The sequence below is a fragment of the Perissodus microlepis genome, chromosome 20 (genome assembly GCF_051167445.1).
Source record: "Perissodus microlepis isolate ML-2025 ecotype Zambia chromosome 20, ASM5116744v1, whole genome shotgun sequence".
Lineage (NCBI taxonomy): Eukaryota > Metazoa > Chordata > Actinopteri > Cichliformes > Cichlidae > Perissodus > Perissodus microlepis.
The window spans coordinates 2,574,170-2,596,669 of record NC_140480.1 but is presented as its reverse complement, the minus strand read 5'-3'; the positions used below and the strand labels follow the sequence as shown (position 1 = coordinate 2,596,669).

The window sequence follows — 22,500 nt, the reverse complement described above, 5'->3', positions numbered from 1 at the left end:
CATCTTTTGATTAAATAAGGAATGGTTTATAAGATTTTAGATGACAATCTGGAAATTTTCCCACATCAAGCAACTGAGCAATTTTCTGTACAAAAGCAAGACAACCTTTTTTTTTTTTTTTTTTTTTTTTTTTTTTTAAACCTTTTCGTCCAAGAGGCTTTTAATATACTTAGCAGAACGGCATTCTTGACACAATCTGCAATTGTCTATGATCATATTTTAAAGTAAGATATTTTATTTATTTTAGATATACGTGAATTTAGGTTTTTAGATGTCACCTGTTAAATTCACTATCAAGCCTGAGTTGATCAAATAAATTTTACTGCTCTAAGTGTACAGACTACAACTGTAAAAACTCACAGCTTTTATGTTGTAGTGTGTGTATATCATTGTCATGTTTCCAAAGGTCCTACAATCCTGCAGATGTGCTTAATGTAGCTGAGGCCAACAGTCCTCTTCAGTATCCTACCCAGGGGGTGCTGGTGCGACCCCTAAAGACAATCATCATTCCTGGTAAAGGCATATTTAACATGCAAAAAAACATTGAAACCCAGTCTAACTTTTACCTTTAAAAGGTCAGTTACACTGGGCCCTACTTTGATTGAAAACACTGTGGATGTTATAATACAGGATGCAGAACAATCACAGGAAGGAAGACTGGTTAAGTGCATGTATGGTCATTTTATTTAAAGCTACAGAAAGCAAAAAAACTTAACCATCTGTGTTCTACATGAGCACTTTCTTGTTAAAAAGAGGAAATAAAACTGCTATTTAAATGGGTGCATATTTTTAAATCTTCTATTTATATAATTTCACTTTGTCTCCAAAAATAACCGTTTCTCTGCAGGTTTAGCCCTTAAAGAAGAAACAAGATCAGTTCACATGGTAATGCCTCAATTATTGACTTGCACTTTTTTTTTTTTTGTCGTCATTTTAAATATGATTATTTTAAATTATTTTTTGCAACCAATGCTTATCCTGTAACAGGTATCTTTGACTGCAACACTTGGAAGTTTTGATGTTGCTGCTAAGGTGGACATGGTCTCCATCCAGGGAGTGGGAGAGAAGAACATGGTTCTGTCGAGTCCTCTTCTCTCTGCTCTGAACAAACAACTGCAGTTTGTCACCTATACAAACATCGTGTTTCATCCGAAGACAGCAGACACAAGTAAAGTTATGATGTGGATATGAAACTGATACTAAAAGTGCAATGTAGAATGTACCTGTTTGAACATATAAACAGTTAGTGCACCCCCACCCACAATGAGACGAAAGGAAGGCAAAGTTTGGTATGTAACTTTATACAAGCAATTTTTTTCTTATCTATTAAATAAATAAATGGCCATTACAATACAAATTTAAGGAGATTTAAACTCAAGTGGATTTTTTTAAAGCATTGACAGTATTTGATTAAAGAGCTTACACATGCTAGCTAAGCATTAACCATTACAGAATGATAGATGATATCCGTGAACTGGAGGTTACAGATGGCAGTCTGACAGCCGTGTGCATTTTACATTTACTGCTATTTCTTGACTCATTATGTATTTCAAGAAGGCAAAATGTTAAAATGTAAGTGTACTATTCAGTTTTTTTTCAGCTCCTAGTTGATGAAAACATCAGCATATGTCACACTTGTAAAGACAAGAAAGAAACTACTTTAATCAGATCAGAATACTCAGAACTAAATTAAATAAATCGATATATTACAATGTTTATAAAGTATAAGAAATAGCTCTAATATATACAAATAGGACTGACCACAACAAAAATAAAAAGGAGTCGACCAATGTAATGTTTGAGGAATATTCTTGTCCAGAAAGTTCCAATAGAAATTAAACTTGACCACATGGTTTAAAAGCCAATGAAGTAGGTGAGTGAAGGCTTCCCCAGTGTTTTTTCTTTTTCTTTTTTAAGACATGTCATTGAGGGCGGGGCTGTGCTTAGGCAAATGCAGCTTACAGCTTCATGTGCAAAGGTTATTTTCACAACGATAACTGCCCATAAATTCTGCAGCTGGCCTTTATCATTTTGTTTGTTTTATTCTGCAGTTCAGTTTGCAACTAAAGATCACCAGTCATTTTTCACCATCAAAATTGAACACAGAAACAATCCGAACCTTTACAACTCGGGATACCAAAAAGGTTTGTGAGCAGTTACTATGAACACATGTAAAGTTTAGCTTTTTGATGCACAGTGTTTAAAAGTCACATGAGTATTTAATTTGTTGTTCTTGTTTCCCTTAGAGTACAATATTACAGCTCTAGTTACCATCGCCACCAAGACCTTTCTGCGCTATGACAAACTGAAAGATCTCATTGACAGCATAAGAAAATATTATCCCACCGTCACTATTGTGATAGCAGATGATAATGAACACCCTCAGCCCGTGACTGGTCCTCATATTGAACACTACATTATGCCATTTGGAAAGGTAAACAAGTTACTGTTTCTGTATGTAATGACCTGGTCCCTTTTCCAGGAAGCAAGGTTAGTGAAAAACTCTGAGTTTGTTAAGCCTGAGATGAAGGACACTCTGGGAGTTCCAGAAAGAGAGTTAACTTCAATAACTGGAATAACAGACTGTGAACTTAACCTGCTTGCTGGCAGGTTTTCTCCAACAATCTGAGTTCGTCTCCAACAATCTGAGCTCGTCTCCAACAATCTGAGCTCGTTTCCAACAATCTGAGCTCGTCTCCAACAATCTGAGCTCGTCTCCAACAATCTGAGCTTGTCTCCAACTCTTCCCCTTCTGCTTCACTTTAACCACCTTGTTTACTTTATTTGTAGGACCCAAATGCAACATATTTACTTTGTTTTTGTTTTTTTTATTCAATTTAAAAATGCCCTCAAACTTAATACTTTTATCTTTAGTTTGTGCCACCTATTTACTTGTTGCTATGGCGAATCCTAGTATCAGAGCTCCCCTGATAATCGCTTTCTTCTCTCTGCCCAAAACTGTTCTGGAACCAAAACTCAGAGTTGCTTATCTCAGTCAGTTTGACCTGCTTCCTCAAATAGGATCCTGCTTTGTCATTTTTACTGTGGTTATTCTATTATTGATTGCTCTTTGTTTATACAGGGTTGGTTTGCAGGTAGAAACCTGGCAGTGTCTCAGGTAACCACCAAATATGTACTCTGGGTGGATGATGATTTCATCTTTACTGCAAACACCAAGTTGGAGAAGATGGTGGACATCCTAGAAAAGACCACTCTGGATCTGGTAAGACGATGCAGTTGTGTTTTTGTTTGTTTGTTTTGTTTTTTTAAAGTGAGCTTAAAGGAGCGGCCTGAAACTTGATGCAAATATGCAAACTAGTAATTAGAAAAGCAAAGCGCTATGTCAATGTGCCTTTACAATCTTTGATTATGAGCAGAATATTCAGTTGTTGCTGAAAGAAATTTAATCACTAGAATGACCATTTTACAAGATTAACTTGTATTTTAGAAGTTAACTTCATTTTCGTGTCATAATTTTCTGCAACTGTATGTTTCTATTTATTCATTCATTTATTTATTACTTAAAGTCAGGAACAGAAGGGAAATGGTGACTGTGTTTTACATTTCTTTTCCCTGAAATTGCCCTGATGACAAGTCTTGGGTGCCAGTTTTGGAAGTGCAGTGATGATGTAGATCTAAACTACCAGTCAAAAGTTTTAGAAAACCCAAATTTTTCCTTTTTTTTTTTTTTTTTTAAATTTATTTTTAAATTGAAAATCATGCAGTTTCCTGTTAGCCGCCTATCACAAAAGCTGTTGTGGCTTTGGGTCTGCCAGACCTCTTCCTGTCAGAGTTTGTCCCAGTTTCTGGGACACACCTTGACTGTCTTTGCAAAGTCTCTGTGGGAAAGATTTTTAAGTGTGATGACAGTCTTTGTCTCTTCCATTGTTATTTGGAGGGGGTTTGTAAGTAATCCAGAAAAGCTGGAAAACCTGTAGGAACTAGTAGCACCAGCTTTCAAAGCTTGATCAACCTCCATTGCTGCAGAACAGCTTTAAATTGTTATCCCATTTTGTGTTCCCTGAAAAGGCCTTTTTGTATAATTCTGAAATGTACATTATTTTTCAGTTTTGGGTAACCTTACCTTCTTTCTTTTCTTTTTTTTTTTTTAAACCTCTGGCAGTTCACCACTGACCTTTGTACCATTTCAAGCTATTCACTGGGCTTCATGACTCGAATTGCAATAAATAACAGGAAAAATTGGAGTATGCTACAACTTTTGATGGATAATTTGTGTATTTGACACATTTTGTCCTGTTTGTCCATGGTGTTCTACCATGCAGGCAACGAATGCAAACAATGTAATTGTTTGTATGCCGGCTTGCACACATACGCGAGAGGCACGAGAGTTCTTCTTTACTGATGTTTACTGTGCTTCTCTTAACGTACACAGGTACACCGTAGAACTGGTGAATACAAATGTACAAGGAAATTATATTTCAGCAAACACGTTGCAATATAAAATTCACAAAATATAAACGAACATACCACTTTGGCCTGCAAGTAGACAAACGGTGTATTTGGAACTTAGGACTTGTTATTTCTTCTTTGACATTCACCATGAGCAGCTTCTCTGACCTTTTTTCCCAAAACAGGAAGTGACCTCTGCCCTTACCTTAAACTTAGAAAACTTTTACCGATTATTTTCCATGTATCAAATTAACAGTACCCCAATCCGGTATGCAAATAGGAAAATGTTAACATGCTCAACATAAAAATAAAACATACAAAATAAAATGTGTTAATTACATTATCATTACAAGCGCTCTGCCTAGTGGTCAAATACTAACATTTCAACAACTGTTACAGTTTGTTTTTGTTCGAAATGAGCTTGTGCGAGAAATAGTAGACACAGGGCATAACAAACACAACACAGCTCAACAAATTAATATTTGTTTGCTTTTTGGAAATGGAGAACATGGGTACTCCACCACACAAATAAAAGGTGTGTGGTGATTTGTGCTTTTACCAGTAAATGTCCTTTCTGAAAAGGCAAAATGTTAAAAAAATAAAAGAAGTTTCATTCCACATCCTCTTAAAACCCAGCAGTTCACTTTTCCCCTCTGTGGGTGCCATGAATCTGAAAGCTCTATGTCAAGCACCATTTGTGCAATCTCTGTGAGTCCATCTCTGTGAGTCCATCTCTGGGCTTTCTATTACCACATTTGTGGAGGCTGGGTTAACAGAGTACGTGACATTTCCTTTCAGAATAACAGGAATTGATACGTTTCACATTTTGTGGCCACAAGTGAAGTTAAACGATTCTGTTGCTAAAACCCAAATCGTTTCTTTAATGTCTTTGTCTTAACTTGGATTTTAGTGGGATTTGAGAAATCTACGGTAACTTTACCCCTTCCAAAACAAAACTTTAATTCGGTAACTCTGAACCACTACCTTAGATTAACCTGTGTCCATACTTAAAGAGGAAGAGAGACTGATGAGTCTAGAGTTTACTTAAAATTGTGAAAGGGAAGTCAGACATTGGAACATGGAAGTGAAAGGTCAGAAGAAGACATGACATCATTATGAATAAGAAGAAATGTGTAGAAAATTAAATAAGAACCTTTATACACACACACACACACACACACACACACACACACACACACACACACACACACACACACACACACACACACACACACACCTTTATCACTGTAACAAGTATAACGAAATTAATTGCAGTGTCAAAAGAAAAAAGTTTAAGTATTTACAAAAGAATAGAATAAAAAATAGGTAGAGCATGATATTCAGTAATAATAAATAGAACCTTATTGCACATAAACACTATAGCACACGATGTCATCCATTGCACTATTTGCCAGGTTGAATCGTAGGTGATTACTTGTAATTCAAAGCCCTAACAGCTAGAGAGTAGAAACTGCTATCTAGTCTATTAGTCTTTGTTCTGATGCTCTTGTATCTTTTGCCTGATGGCAGCAGTTCAAAAAAGATTATGAGCGGGGTTTGAGGAGTCTTTTATGATATTTCCTCCTTTCCTGAGACAGCAAAAGCGGTTGAATTCATCCAATGATCCCCTGGGCAATATTTACAATCCCCTGAACTTTTTTTTTTCCCTGCGCTGTCGTGCAGCTGGAAAACCACAGAGGGAGTAGCACAGGATGCTCTCAATAGAACAACGATAGGAGGACACTAGCAGCTTTTGGGGGGTGTTGTGCTTCCTGAGGATTCCAGGAAATAAAGTCTCTGCTGAGCCTTCTTTGCTAGCTCTGCTGTGTTCACAACCCAGGAAAGGTCCTCCTGTCTGTGATGTGAACTCCCAGGAAGCGGAAATCCAACACCATTTCCACCCCATCTCCATTGATGTAAAGAGGTTTAATTTCCATTTTCTTTTTCCTGAAATCCACAACAATCTCCTTTGTCTTGGTTGTGTTCAGGAGCAGGCTGTTGTCCCTGCACAATGCTGTCAGCTGCTCCACTTTGTCCCTGTAGGCAGATTCATCCTCGCCCAGGGATGAGCCCGACCACAGTGGGTCGTCTGCAGATTTTATGATGGTGTTACTGTGGTGAGCGGGGGCACAGTCATATGTGTATAGTGTGAAGAGCATTGGGCTCAGCACACAGTCCTGGGGAGAGCTGATGCTGATGGCCGAGGAAATGTGGGGACCCACCCTTGTGTCCGGTTTGTCAGAAAGTCCTTAATCCATAGACAGGTGGAATATGGGAGTCCTAGGGTCAACAGCTTGCTCACCAATCTGTGAGGGAGGGTGGTGTTAAAGGCAAAGCTTAAATCAATAAAGAGGAGGCGTGCGGAGCTCCTCTGCTTCAGGTGGGACAGGGTAGCATGGAGAGCAGCAGCGTCCTCAGTAGACCTGTTAGCCCTGTAGGCAAATTGGTGAGTATCAAACTACTAGCCGATACCGATCAGGCAGGTTGTGGGTGATTTGTCTTTTTTTTTTTTTTTCTTTTGGTAAGGGGACTATGGTGTAGGATTTCAGACGGGGTGGAAGTGAGGCCTGGGAGTGTGACAGATTAAAAACGTCAACTAAAAGTTAGATTTATTTAACTATTTACACTGTTGATTTCTGCAGTTAGTATCATAGTATGCTATGATGATAATAATAATAATAATAATAATAATTGATTGCATTTATATAGCGCTTTTCGGGGCCCTCAAAGCGCTTTACAATTCCACTATTCATTCACTCTCACATTCACACACTGGTGGAGGCAGCTGCAGTTGTAGCCACAGCTGCCCTGGGCTGCCATATCGCGCCATCGGCCCCTCTGGGGCTATAACTGCATTAGACACACACATCTCCTATCTTTGTCAGTTCAGTTTCAACCATATAGAAATTTGCATGAAACATGAAAACAGAACACCTGGTCACAACTGCCAAGAGAGGTAGCTCTCTGATAAGATCAAACAGTAAAGATTTTAGAAATACAAATGTCAAAGCACATAAACCACAGACAGATCAGCTCATCTCTGTAGATAGCATTTAAACTGAAAACTTACCAGTGTTTGTGGAAAAACTCAGATAACCTAGAATCTGCATTTACTGGTTCTTTGTTTTAGTCAGTTCAGTAAATTAAGACAGACTCTTTAAGATCAAAGTAACAAATGATCTTGATGTCTCTGGTAAGGGGAAAATAATAATTCCCTCTGGAAGGTGAGACCTCTCTTAAACAGTATGCGACAAGGCTGTCTCAATCTGCTGAGACCATAGAAAGATGGGCCGCTGTCCTGTATGGCATTTGAGAAACCAAATCCCACAACTTCAGAGCTCTGGATGTCGTCATTTATGCCCCCGCTTTCCCGTTCCTGCTTTAGTGCCTGGCCCTCACCCACATCATCTCCTTTCAGCACCGACTGCGACTCATCTTCTACAGTTCTTCCTCACTCAGCTCGGTCATACCACGCATGACCATTATTGGTGCCATGGGTGATGTGATCTAACAATCAACATTTAGGTGACTATTGGGTCAGCAGATTGAAGTTTAATCAAAAAGCTTGACTATGAGAAGTTATTACTTAAAATTATGTTTTAGTGTTCAGATGCAGTTCTAATGTTGAGAAATCCACACATGGAAACGATGTCATTACATTACACCACATCATCCTGTGATCAAAACATGACCCGATGTCCACTACCAAAGACTTATGATTTTTTTTGTCTTTTCAAAATCACAATTTTGCAGGGCGAAAAGCAATTGTAAGATATTATTTTCACGCAAAATAGTTAAATTATCTTTCAAAAAAATAAAGATCAAAACATATTTTGCTCAGGCTCACAGGAGGAAATATTCCCCAAGCTGTGAATGACTTGCTATGTTTCTGTTTTGTCTTATTCATCTTCCTCTGTACTTGATATAAACAGCAGCAAGGACACAGCAATGCTGCAACTGTTGAATGCAAAAGAATGCTGTTGACATCAAGAGGAAGTTGAGGGAAGGTGGAGGCTGGGGGGCTGTGAGTGGGTACCCTGTGGGATTGGTTGTCCATCAGCTCCTGTAGACATTATCAATTGGCCAAAATTGGAAATCTTTTCAAGTTACTATTCTCTCATATGTGCACTTTGCAAAAATTAGGATTTCTTTTTATTATTTACATTTCCATTCAAGGGCAACTCTGAGCACTGACACACAGGCTGCGTGAGTCAGAAACAGACATCCTGTAAAGGGATTTTCCAGATGGAAATGAAAACACTGGAAATAGTTCGTAGAAAGGAAATTCTCTACTGTGATAACACCATTTTATGTCAGCATATGGAAGAAGCAGAAAAAAAGAGAACAAGCAGCAAAAGAAAACAAATACTAAAGGAGGAAAATCCCTCAGACAGATCCAGAGACTGCGCAGAGACTGAGGTCACTGGCAGAGTCCTTTCAGCTAGGCAAAGAATATGCAGTTACATGAGATATGAATAACTCATACAACAGTGAAAGTAAGGATTCAGTTGTAATAGATGATGTTATATCTTTAGCATAGCTTAACTTTGATTTTCAAAATGTTATTGCTCAGTCTTTTCAGCAATCCGATTACCTATAGACTATGTTCAGGCAGTCATATAATATATTCTACCTATTGAAAGGCGTTAAATAATATATATTTTTTTGGAACAACAAAAATATACCTCAAATGAACTATGAAAATGCTTGAATAAAATATGTCATTGTCATTTCTACAGCAGATTTAAAGCCACAGGAGTTGATCCAAAGTGCTTTTCAGGTCTCCAAAAAAAAGAAACCTGGTCTGTTCCAGAAAACATTTGGAAAAACTGTGGAGCTGTTTTGTTAACTTTGTTAACTACCAGTGAAAAGCAAAAGTCAGCTATTTGGTGCTCATTAAAATGTGCTCAGATTTAGCATTTTACTTGGTAAAACCAGGTTTGGTAGCTAATCATAGCTTTCTCTGGCTGCCCATGCACATGTTAACTGGGGAGCAACATTCACAAAGTTGATTAAGCCAGCTTCTATCAGTTTGTGCTCGAACTGAAAACTGCTGACAATGGCTTTCTTTCCATACTGACGCACAACCCTAAATCAATGATCAGCCTTTCTTGAAGAGAAGAAACTCACAGTTGTCAGACTGTTTTTCTTTGTTTGTTTTTTGTTTGTTTTTCTGTCATTTTTAAAATTTTTGAACGTGACTTCAGAAATAGGGCCCAGATCCAAGTTGCAATGGTTGCCTAGTCAACGTATTGCTTCGTGAAACCATGCATATCTTTTCTGCCTTAACATTATTGTCTTACTGATTTCAGGTTGGTGGTGCAGTCAGAGAGGTGACAGGTTACACCGCAACTTATCGTCACACCATATCGGTGGAGGATGGCGGAGACGAGGGTGACTGCTTACATATCAGACTTGGCTACCACCATGCCATCAAAGGATTTCCCAACTGCGTGGTAGCTGATGCTGTCATCAACTTCTTCATGGCGCAGACGGTCAAAGTGCAGCAGGTTGGATTTGACCCGCGCCTCGCACGGCAGGCCCATCTAGGTGAGTTATTAATTGTTATCAGAATCACAATACTTCAATAATCCCTAAGGAATTTGTGTTACTTGTGTAGAACTGAAATTACATTGATGAGTTTCTTCGCAATGAAAAAAAGTAAAGTGGCACAAAATCAAGGCTTGTGGAAAATGGAATACTTTCTTTTTGCAGAGTTCTTCATCGACGCTCTTGGCCACCTCCACATTGGCTCCTGTAGTGATGTCATTGTGAGTCACGCGTCAAAGATCATACTACCCTGGAGTAAAACAGACGTACAAAAAGCCTATGAAAAATTCCGGTACTCATCGTCAGCCACGAATGCTGAAACTCATAACGAAATCTTCTACTTTAAGAACAGGTTCAAATGCATGACCAGTCAATGAAATGTGAGAAATAGTTTTGCTCAGGTAAATAAGACAAACTGTTGATTTTGGTTTTTACTGACAAAAGAACTGGGTGGATTACCCAGTTATGATCTTTGGTATCCAAGGTTGGTGTTTGTTTTCTTTTTTTTTGTTTTTTATGTTTGTGGCTTGTAGTGTTTGTAACAACTTTCATAAGTCTCTGGAAACTTGTAAATCACCTTTTGACTGTTTTCAAAGCGTTTCAAACTGATTTGCAAAATGTTGACACTGAAAAGGAAAATCTTCAGATACATAATAAATAGCTTCAGCTTGTGAAGCACTGCATTTTTATTTATTTTATTTAAACGGGTTCTAAAAAAAAAATGAAGTTAAGAAAAAGGTACGTTGTTGCAAGTCACAATATGGCAGCAAGTATTCTACAGCAAAACTGTTCCAGTTTGATAAAAATGGCTTTGTAAACTAATGCCCAGTGTCACATGATTGTTTTTGTTGTTTAAGTTGTTTCATTTGTATGTATTTTTAGTAGGATACTGTTATGCCCCACTTAAAAACGAAGTGTTAACTGGGGTGGGGGGGAACATAAAGTGAAAAAGAAAACTACTGAAAAATAGATGTCATTAAACATGATTTATTGCACAAAAGTAAAGATGAACACAGGGAAGCTCTTTTCTTCAGGGTCTCCAAGGCCAAAACAACAAATAAAACACCCCCTTTAACTAAGAAATGAACCAAGAACTCTTTAGCCGAAAACAAAATACAATGGCTGAGCTCCCTGTCTAGCCAAAAACAGGAGAAAACGATTGAAACAAAAATGGCAGAGAACCCCTACCTGCTTCCACTGTGATTAACCAATTACCCCTGTAAAGGCACACCTTTGCTCACAATAAAGAAAGAAAACCAAAGTTGCACAGAGTTTAAATTCTCACACACACTAAAGCCTGCTGCCCAAACCACTGTAGCTCACGGCTCTGGCAAATGGGGGGAAGTGGAAGGGGCGTGGCGGTTTGAGATATGCCGTGGCTGACGAGCTGCAATACACCTCAGCTGCGGCTCATGAGGCAGACCTGGAACACAGGAAAGGGAGAAAAAAAACTCTCACAGAGGGAGAGCCACTAGAGGTCAGCGACCATAACAGACACTCAGGTCAACAGTCTTTGTTTGTTCCCTCTCCCCTAATGTCAGTGATTTCACAATATCCTGCTGCTGTGACTGTGTCTCTAAATTTAATCTATGAGACCTTTAGTCAGTAATTTACGTAAACAGATGCTGTCTCTGTCTTTTCTTCTCAACAGTATTTCTAAAAATGCTTGTTTAATTTTTTTTAGAGTGTATCGTTTGTTTGTTTGAAAAAAAACCTTAGCATCCATTTCCTGTTTATTTGTTATATTAAATTTCTTGTTATCTGGCTAAGTAATAACACAGAAAAACTTGGTAAGAGAGAGAGCACCCTAAACAGGTTGACAGTCAATCTTTAAACAGAAAATATGACTTACATTTCGAGTTTAAGTGACACTCCTTTAGCAAATAGTGGCCTTGCACTTCTTTCCCAAATCCGATGGAACATTAAAGATGGTTCTTATTAATATCTACTACAACCCCCTTCCACTCTAAGGGAGGCTCTTTTTTATGGTTAGTGGTTAAAGGTGTAATATGTGAATAATGAGTGTACATGTTTACCAAATTAGTACTTGTTTTTTTCCCCCAACATCTGCTGTTTCTTACTAGTAGAACCAAAGTTGCTCCTCAACTACCTCACTCAATCTAGAGAGCAAGACTATCACTGGGCTGCAGAATCCTTTACATGACTATCATGACTAGTGAACTGAATCTGGTCAGCATTTACCTCTTTTACTAACCCCCCTTTGCTGGGAGGTGAAGTTGGCAATGTTGTTAGTTCCACACCAGAATAGGAGCACATCAACCATCAGCTAAGTACCTACATACATAGAAACAATCTAGCAATCATTTTGGGGTTGTTATGTTCTGTGATATGAGTATTTAAATACAGCTTTGTTATATTTAAAATGATGTAATTTAAATAAAAAGCACAGATCCATTATGTGGCCATTGTTTTGTTAAAGCCTACAGGGCCTCAGGAGGAAGAGTACGTCGTCTATCAATTAGAAGGTTGTTGGTTTCATATCTAGCTCCTCAAGTCAGCATGTCGAAGTATCTTTGAGCAAGACACCAGAACCCAAGTTGCCCCTGATGCGTTCATCGACACTCTTCGACATTAAACAAATGGGGTAAATAATGTTTGTCATAAAAAGCGTTTTGAGTGCTCAGAGTAGAAAAGAACTAAGTGGAAGTCCTTTACCCCTGTATTTTAGGAGAGAGGGAGTTTCCTCATCTGAGTTCATCATCTTTAATAACTAACACAAATTATGAATAAATAATGTGCAACCTATTTGTATACTTCTCTTTGTGCCTCACTCATATCTCCTCCAGCAATCCTCCACTCTCATCACTCCTCTTTCCTGTAGATGCGAATTCAACAGAAATTCAGACATTCTTCAGTGTAGCACTCTGAAATTCAATTCAGTTCAATTCTGACAGTTTTCGTAACAGCCGTTACACACTGTAAAATCTAATTGGTTCACAGAACTCAAAAAAACTATGCAAACTCGTAAAGTTTTACTTAAGATGATTAAGCTAGGGCAACTTACTCATTTTGAGTACTCCGTACAACCTCATTAGTTCCCAGAACTCAAAAAAAAATATGCAAACTCGTTGCCTCAAAAAAAAACTAAGTAAAGCTTACTTAAGATGACTGTTAGGACAACTTATTCATTGCAAGTCTGCAGTATTAAGAATAACTTGATATTTCTGACTGTACAGTACTAATTGTTTACCTACTGACAAACATTTCAAGTTCAACTAAATAAAAAAACAATTTGTGGTAACCTGAATATGATTAAAAATAATTAACAACACTTTTTGTAATGATGTTAAAATCAGCCCAACTTTTATTTTCAAACACAACAAAGTATAACAGCCAACATACTGGACACTGTTCTGCTGAACAACAAACAATTATATTGCATCACTGTTATAATCTTACAATGAAACAAAGTCTCAGATGTAATTATTCTGAAAATAAGTTTAGGCCTACCACAAGTTTGTTTTGTACTTACATTACTTATATAATCAAAATAAAATATATTTATTGTTCTGTCACAAGTGCAGTCTCTGATTTAACCAACACATTTGTTTTTCATTCCAACACATGAGCTGGAATGTTGTAATATTTTAAGGATGGCTTGTGTCCAGTCCAGGCATTACTGCCTGAATGACTATCATGGATCGAGGTGATCCAAATGTAGGTGCAGAAGAAAGTCTTTAACTTCCCTTAAGTACAGTGGCAGTGGGTTGGAGATGCAATAAGCTTGAACCTGCAGGCGACCATCTTCACTGACCCCACACCATCTGTGACGGAGGACTCATCTCTCCTGTTGTCCTGCAAGCAAACAATCATATTTTTTGGAACACAAACTTAATTGCCTTCTTAAAACATTTTTTCTGCATTTGGTATAAAACAGACTCCAATTTGGACAATCTCAGGCTCCCTCCCCACCGGAGAGGTGACATTCAACGTCCCACTTGTCAGTCTGGATAGCCGTGACCACCACCCAACATACAATAATGTCATGAAAGCATCATTTTAAAAAGGGCTATGCAAACATGGCCAATAACTTTCATTCTAATGATGTGCAAAATGATTTAGGCACAAAACAAATTTTGCTGTTAGAAAACTTGCAGACTTGACTATATACAGTGTAGACCCTCTAAACTAAGTTTGGGGGATGTGCTCTTTCAAGAAATGCAGACCAAACTGTTGTTTGTTTACTTACACAGCGTGTCTTAAGATAAGATAAGACTTTATTTGTCTGTGAAGGTTCTCAGTCATCCAGGTCATCGTAGTCAAAGGAGCTTGCAAAGAAAAGCGTCTGGACTTCTTAAAGAAGTCCAGACGCTTTTCTTTCCTTCACAGACAAATAAAGTCGTATCTTATGGAAGACATAAACTATATATAGCTTGATATAGCTATTGTACCACTACTATTCCTATTTATAGACACACACACACACATGTACACACTAACTATACATATGTGTATATATATATATATACATACATATATACCTGCACATGTCCATACACATGGAAAGTCCATTATGCATGAAGTGGTCTTATTGCACCCCAAAATGATATGTGGCGGGATCTTTTAGTGGTTTTTGTACAGCGGATCGGTTAATTTGTGTGCGCATACCACCCCAAATGTACCTTGCATTCAAGAAAGACCTCAACTGTTACTGGAACATATGGCTCAGCTAAACTGCAGGTCCAGGTTTACAGGTCAGCTGTATTTCTGCTACATGCACATGGAATTGACACTTCATTGCATATACATCTGCCTCCCGTTCCTTTTGTTGTTTTAGGTTAATACTTTAAAAGGCAATTTAAAAAATGAAATAACGTGAGAGTTATGTCAGGTGGCATTGTATGTGTGTGAAAGCTGTACATTTCTCCTCAAATCAATGTTTTGATTCAGTGTGTCAACCCATGTGGTACTTTAAATTACACAAATGAAGGTTTAGAGTACTGCAGTCTAGTAGGTATTGACTCAAGCAAGATTTAAAAAGCATTACAATTTGATCATGACCCTAATTCAGAAAGCATTAATTTTTTCCTGCAAAAGAACACAACCTCCAGGCTTTTTCAGCATTGTCAGTTTGTGCAAAGAATCATTTTCCACTACATGTACAACAGGTGAAAAACAAATTAAAATAAACAAATTAAACCTCCCAAGTGTTTTTTTTTATTACTATTATTTTTCATTTCCTAAAGATTAATTGAAAGGTCCATGGAGTTTGGAGGGTGAGGACCCAGGAAACCGCAACAAGGAGGAGAGGGACAGAAAATGGCAAGTCACAAAGGAGGCCTTGGAGACCATGATGAAAATGTCCACCTCACTCAGGCTTTTTGCTTTAGACTTTCCATTCTGGACCAATCTATGTGCAGAAATGTGCCTAAAACCCTGAAAACTGTTAAACTTACCACAGATATTCACTTAGTGTCTATAATAACAACATTTAATAGTTTCATGAATTGTGTTCATCTCATACCCAAATCACCTTTATCAAATTCTACTCTAAATTCTGCTCTAATACAATACCAGTACTCATGACCAGAGTGCACAAATGCAACATTGTTTTTTCATACTTGACAACACAATAAAACACAAGAAAAATCAGAATATGTTTGAGATTAGGATTTTTATTTGATGGTAAATCTATTTTTTTATGTCAGGTTTTTTTTTTAAATTTCATTTTGTTTTACTTTGATGCTATAATGGATGATTTTAAAATTCAGTTAAATCTAAGATTATATAGCATCACAGCAAAACAAGAGTCTCCTCAAGGTGCTTTATATTGTAAGGTGAAAACCCTACAGTATTAGCAGGAAAATACCCAACAATCAAAAGATCCCCTTTGAGCAAGCACTAGGCGACAGTGGGGAGGAAAAACTCCTTTGATAAGGAGAAACCTCCAGCAGAACCAGGCTCAAGAAGGGGCGGCCATCTGCTGCGACCGGTTGGGGGTGATGGAGAGACAATATAGGGAGACAAGATGAAATATACTTCTGTTGGCCAATTACATTGTTTTTGAATAAATTATTAAATGCTTCGAGATCTTTAAAGAAGCATTGTAGTGTGTGTGTGTGTGTGGGGGGGGGGGGGGGGGGGGGGGGGGGTGAAGCTGGTCTTTTAGTCATCGCTGCTGCCCTCAAAGCAGCCCCTAAACGGCTTCATTAAAGCTTTTCCCACTGCTTGAAAGAACCTTGTAATTTTAGACTTCAGTGGGGGATTGAGTACAACCTCAATAGTCATGTCCAGGAGATCCAGAAAAAGTTCATCAAAAGTGTAATCATCTGGTGTAAGAGCCGAATGTACAAACTGATCTGCAGAGTCAAGCTCCTTTATAAGGGCCTTACTCATTTTCTTTAGCATCCGCCGTTTGTTATTTTTAAGAGCACTCAGATATACTGGGACTCTGACCTTATCTAGAAGCAGATCTGTAAGACGCCTGGTGATCGCTTCGTATTCTTCTATATTCAGAGTGCTTGTGTCGAAACTACATTTCTCCAGGAGCTTATCTAACAGACAGTTACTGAAGTCTCTGACAATTTTCTCAGACTCCTCCTGTAAGTTTTCAGAGGTTGATGGCTGACTTTGAGCTTCTGTAAGCCCAGCTTCAGTGATTGGTTCAGGCTCAGGGCTGTTTTCTGGGGGTGGGCCCTGCTCTAGTACACTCACGCAGGAGACTGTTTCATTTTTGGGAGGACAATCTGGACGTGACTCTGGTTCAGACAGTCTGTCATTTTCTTTTTGCTCTGTTGGAGTCAGTGCTCTTAAAATCACATCCTGGATGTCTCCCACGGCACCAGAAATCTTGTCACTTTGGACAGTTTGATCCAAAGCATCATTCTCTAACCACAGAAGAGTGTTTTGCAAAAACTTTTGCACTGAGTCTTCTACAGTCACATAGAGGACCTCGGGCGAAAAGGGTAACTCATCTGTTGGCTCTGCAGACCTAGAGATCACAGAGTCTGAAAGACATTTTCCTGATAGCATCACAGGGAGTACATATCTTTCAGTTGACTGGAGATAGTCATACACTTTATCTGTCAACTCCCTGGAAAACATCTCAGTTTCCTTTATCTTTTCCAGGGGGTTCCAGATACGGTTAAAATGTTCTGGCCCGTTTAATTTATTAAACATTTGTTCAAGAATGGGTTTGATGGTGTTATAATCAACTGGGGAAGAACTTTTAAACATGCTTTCCATCACTGGTGTGTTTACATAGCTACAAAAAGAACTGTAGTTGTCCAAACAATCTGCTGTCTGATCATCAAGAGACTTGACCGGTTCGTGGAGACAGACGAAGAACCTTTTGTTTTTCTTCACCAGGTGTTTTATCTCTCTGATCATTTTGTAAAACTGCTTTTTGGCAAAAGCGCAGAAGCAGTCTTTGTGCAGCTTTTGGTCATTGCTTTTTCTGGATGGGATGCATGACGCGAAAAAGTTTTTCACCTTTTGGATAATTGCCTGCACATTAAAAGCAGGTTCGCGTGAGTCACATTTCTCACTAGATGTGACATCTTCACCATCAAAAGACTGCAGATGATCAATTATTGTGTTTACAATGTCAGCTGCAGCTATTTCTGCTGGCGTGCTGGGACGCTGGAGACTTTCAGCTGTCTCAGCATCTGTGCACGTCTCGATTTCTGTGTCATCTTCGGCATTGGAATACTTCAGAGTGTCAAGTATTGCAATGATAACATCAGCCACGATCACTTCACCTGGGGTGCTGGAACGACTTTCCGCCATCTCTCCAGTTTCACTTCCTTTTTTCTCTACAGGCGTCGTGTCATTTTCATCCTTATTGTCCTCTGTGATTCCTGTGTCTGTGCTCCATTTGGTGAGAGCGCTGCTCACCTCCTCAACAACCATTGCCTTCTCAGAGATCTTTGATTCAGTACTCTCTGCTCTTGAATTAGACGGGCTAGGGGAACTAGCTGCGCCGCCCTTTGACATGCACTGGCTGCTTAGCTTACCTGCACATTTTTCCAAACATGAGGCTGCGTGAGAGACCATGCGTCGAAGGTTTTTTGTGGTTGTCATTTTTCCACTGACATAAACGGCAGGATCTGACCGTAAATCCGGGTTGTTTAAGAGTAGAGTCAGAGCTGAGTTGACCTTTTCTGAGATCTCCGATTCAATCAGTTTTGTCAGCTTCTTACTGGACTGACAGTTTTCATGGGGGATGTTAAGAGCGATGCCAAAGCTGGTTGAAAGAGAGTCTCCCAGCGACGGAGCTATTTTTGCCACAGGTATGCTGATATCTGTTTGGGACAATTCGTCTGTCATTAACTCCTGAAGTGTGGGAAGTGCAGATTTCAGGATGCCGGTAGAAACTATCTGAATGATTTCGATTATCATATCAGCCAGTAATGCTTGGAGATCAGAGTCCCAGATTCCCTGTTCAATCATTCCCCATTGTACCTGGGAGAACTGATCAAAACACTTGGTTATAGCAGGTAAAATATGCTCGGGAATAATGGGGATAGAGCCTGTAGTCTGAAATTCAGCCATTGTGGACGTTTGTGTGTCAGTAAAATTATTTGAAGGACTTTGAAAATCTAAGTTTCTAGAGTGTGAAGATCGCGGTCTGTACATCTCATTTACTTAACGTTAAGTAGTAGAATGTGAGTCCTGGCGGGGTCTATATAAGGGCTCAGTTGACTGTGACGTCACGGGCACGTCAAAGCGTTCGCTTCTTCACGTCAGGAGATCAAAGCGTTCGCTACGTCACATCAGGCGATCAAAGCGTTCGCTTCTTCACGTCGCACGCATGCGCACTGTCTGTGTTTTGAACTCCCACGCACAGGCTTCCCGACTTAAACCGCTAATAAATTCTTACATACACATCGTGTTGGTGTAAAATACAGTATCTGGAAGCGAAAGGACATTTAGCCTCGTTATTTACTCTCTTAAAATGCACAACACCCATATATAAAGTAAACGGACGGACACTGCAGCGAAACGGAGCTCTAATCTCCGAGTGTACAACCTCTGGACCCAGCGTGATCATCACCTGTTAATATGCTAACATGACTAACGCCAGCATCACTGCACGTAGCTCCGCTTATTTAAGCTCGTGTTAGCCTAAATACGTTCCAGCAGTACTAGCCAGCAGCCGTTTTTAATAAGTTAACGTGCTCTTGACAAATAAACCCTGCAGAAGCTCATACTGAACCAGCACTGAGCGCAGTTACCTGCTTGTACTTACAAGCACTGAGTAAGGCTGAATAAAATGAAGGCTGTCCAGTCACTGTGCTATGCCAAAGTTGAACAAATGTCTGATATCGTCTGAATATTTCTTAATGAGGTATTGTTCACAAAGTTACCCGTGCAGTGCTCTATACAGCTTACATCCTTTGAGAGAAATCATTTCAACTATTAATATTTGTTGTCCAATACTCAGGAGCTGCCCTCAGATTCAGACCTCAGCACCACTCAGTGACAACAGAAAACTCATCCTTTTTCTTCACTCTTTGTAGCAACTCCAAAATTAACCGATGAAAATAGTACATAGGTTAAAGTACCACATGATGTACTGTCAGTGAAAGCTGCACTTGTTTTATTGATAAAGTTAAAGAAAAAAGTCAAAGGGATTAATCATCCATGTAACTGTGTCACTATAAAACACTTTAAAACAGGCTTTAAACAAAGTGATTTTAAGCATTCCACATGAGCTTTTCAAGAATTTGCGTCACTTAAAGCACATTATGTCAGTTTGTTTAAGAAGCAGGGTTGTAGCCATTTCATTATGATGTCACTCTCAAAGATCACAGAGCAGATCACATAGCATTTGTAGAATCAAGAGATCTGGTACAAAGACGTGCATGTGGTGTCTTATTGCACCCCAAAATGATATGTGGCGGGATCTTTTAGTGGTTTTTGTACAGCGGATCGGTTAATTTGTGCGCGCATACCACCCCAAATGTACCTTGCATTCAAGAAAGACCTCAACTGTTACTGGAACATATGGCTCAGCTAAACTGCAGGTCCAGGTTTACAGGTCAGCTGTATTTCTGCTACATGCACATGGAATTGACACTTCATTGCATATACATCTGCCTCCCGTTCCTTTTGTTGTTTTAGGTTAATACTTTAAAAGGCAATTTAAAAAATGAAATAACGTGAGAGTTATGTCAGGTGGCATTGTATGTGTGTGAAAGCTGTACATTTCTCCTCAAATCAATGTTTTGATTCAGTGTGTCAACCCATGTGGTACTTTAAATTACACAAATGAAGGTTTAGAGTACTGCAGTCTAGTAGGTATTGACTCAAGCAAGATTTAAAAAGCATTACAATTTGATCATGACCCTAATTCAGAAAGCATTAATTTTTTCCTGCAAAAGAACACAACCTCCAGGCTTTTTCAGCATTGTCAGTTTGTGCAAAGAATCATTTTCCACTACATGTACAACAGGTGAAAAACAAATTAAAATAAACAAATTAAACCTCCCAAGTGTTTTTTTTTATTACTATTATTTTTCATTTCCTAAAGATTAATTGAAAGGTCCATGGAGTTTGGAGGGTGAGGACCCAGGAAACCGCAACAAGGAGGAGAGGGACAGAAAATGGCAAGTCACAAAGGAGGCCTTGGAGACCATGATGAAAATGTCCACCTCACTCAGGCTTTTTGCTTTAGACTTTCCATTCTGGACCAATCTATGTGCAGAAATGTGCCTAAAACCCTGAAAACTGTTAAACTTACCACAGATATTCACTTAGTGTCTATAATAACAACATTTAATAGTTTCATGAATTGTGTTCATCTCATACCCAAATCACCTTTATCAAATTCTACTCTAAATTCTGCTCTAATACAATACCAGTACTCATGACCAGAGTGCACAAATGCAACATTGTTTTTTCATACTTGACAACACAATAAAACACAAGAAAAATCAGAATATGTTTGAGATTAGGATTTTTATTTGATGGTAAATCTATTTTTTTATGTCAGGTTTTTTTTTTAAATTTCATTTTGTTTTACTTTGATGCTATAATGGATGATTTTAAAATTCAGTTAAATCTAAGATTATATAGCATCACAGCAAAACAAGAGTCTCCTCAAGGTGCTTTATATTGTAAGGTGAAAACCCTACAGTATTAGCAGGAAAATACCCAACAATCAAAAGATCCCCTTTGAGCAAGCACTAGGCGACAGTGGGGAGGAAAAACTCCTTTGATAAGGAGAAACCTCCAGCAGAACCAGGCTCAAGAAGGGGCGGCCATCTGCTGCGACCGGTTGGGGGTGATGGAGAGACAATATAGGGAGACAAGATGAAATATACTTCTGTTGGCCAATTACATTGTTTTTGAATAAATTATTAAATGCTTCGAGATCTTTAAAGAAGCATTGTAGTGTGTGTGTGTGTGTGTGGGGGGGGGGGGGGGGGGGGGGGGGTGAAGCTGGTCTTTTAGTCATCGCTGCTGCCCTCAAAGCAGCCCCTAAACGGCTTCATTAAAGCTTTTCCCACTGCTTGAAAGAACCTTGTAATTTTAGACTTCAGTGGGGGATTGAGTACAACCTCAATAGTCATGTCCAGGAGATCCAGAAAAAGTTCATCAAAAGTGTAATCATCTGGTGTAAGAGCCGAATGTACAAACTGATCTGCAGAGTCAAGCTCCTTTATAAGGGCCTTACTCATTTTCTTTAGCATCCGCCGTTTGTTATTTTTAAGAGCACTCAGATATCCTGGGACTCTGACCTTATCTAGAAGCAGATCTGTAAGACGCCTGGTGATCGCTTCGTATTCTTCTATATTCAGAGTGCTTGTGTCGAAACTACATTTCTCCAGGAGCTTATCTAACAGACAGTTACTGAAGTCTCTGACAATTTTCTCAGACTCCTCCTGTAAGTTTTCAGAGGTTGATGGCTGACTTTGAGCTTCTGTAAGCCCAGCTTCAGTGATTGGTTCAGGCTCAGGGCTGTTTTCTGGGGGTGGGCCCTGCTCTAGTACACTCACGCAGGAGACTGTTTCATTTTTGGGAGGACAATCTGGACGTGACTCTGGTTCAGACAGTCTGTCATTTTCTTTTTGCTCTGTTGGAGTCAGTGCTCTTAAAATCACATCCTGGATGTCTCCCACGGCACCAGAAATCTTGTCACTTTGGACAGTTTGATCCAAAGCATCATTCTCTAACCACAGAAGAGTGTTTTGCAAAAACTTTTGCACTGAGTCTTCTACAGTCACATAGAGGACCTCGGGCGAAAAGGGTAACTCATCTGTTGGCTCTGCAGACCTAGAGATCACAGAGTCTGAAAGACATTTTCCTGATAGCATCACAGGGAGTACATATCTTTCAGTTGACTGGAGATAGTCATACACTTTATCTGTCAACTCCCTGGAAAACATCTCAGTTTCCTTTATCTTTTCCAGGGGGTTCCAGATACGGTTAAAATGTTCTGGCCCGTTTAATTTATTAAACATTTGTTCAAGAATGGGTTTGATGGTGTTATAATCAACTGGGGAAGAACTTTTAAACATGCTTTCCATCACTGGTGTGTTTACATAGCTACAAAAAGAACTGTAGTTGTCCAAA

The 22,500-nt window shown here is 39.0% G+C and overlaps 1 protein-coding gene across 2 annotated transcripts in view; it reads left to right on the top strand.

Moving 5' to 3' along the window:
* Window positions 1-12,726, top strand: part of b4galnt1a (beta-1,4-N-acetyl-galactosaminyl transferase 1a) — an 18,072-nt gene extending 5,346 nt beyond the window's left edge. For both annotated transcript variants that reach the window (XM_084917487.1, XM_084917486.1), the window contains exons 4-11: window positions 407-513; window positions 848-885; window positions 988-1,168; window positions 2,052-2,144; window positions 2,247-2,434; window positions 3,083-3,223; window positions 9,723-9,960; window positions 10,126-12,726. In XM_084917487.1, the coding sequence (XP_084773613.1) occupies window positions 407-513; window positions 848-885; window positions 988-1,168; window positions 2,052-2,144; window positions 2,247-2,434; window positions 3,083-3,223; window positions 9,723-9,960; window positions 10,126-10,337 (1,198 nt within the window). In that variant the 3' untranslated portion in view covers window positions 10,338-12,726. The remainder of the gene's footprint in view (window positions 1-406; window positions 514-847; window positions 886-987; window positions 1,169-2,051; window positions 2,145-2,246; window positions 2,435-3,082; window positions 3,224-9,722; window positions 9,961-10,125) is intronic.
* The last annotated feature ends 9,774 nt before the right edge of the window (window positions 12,727-22,500 follow it).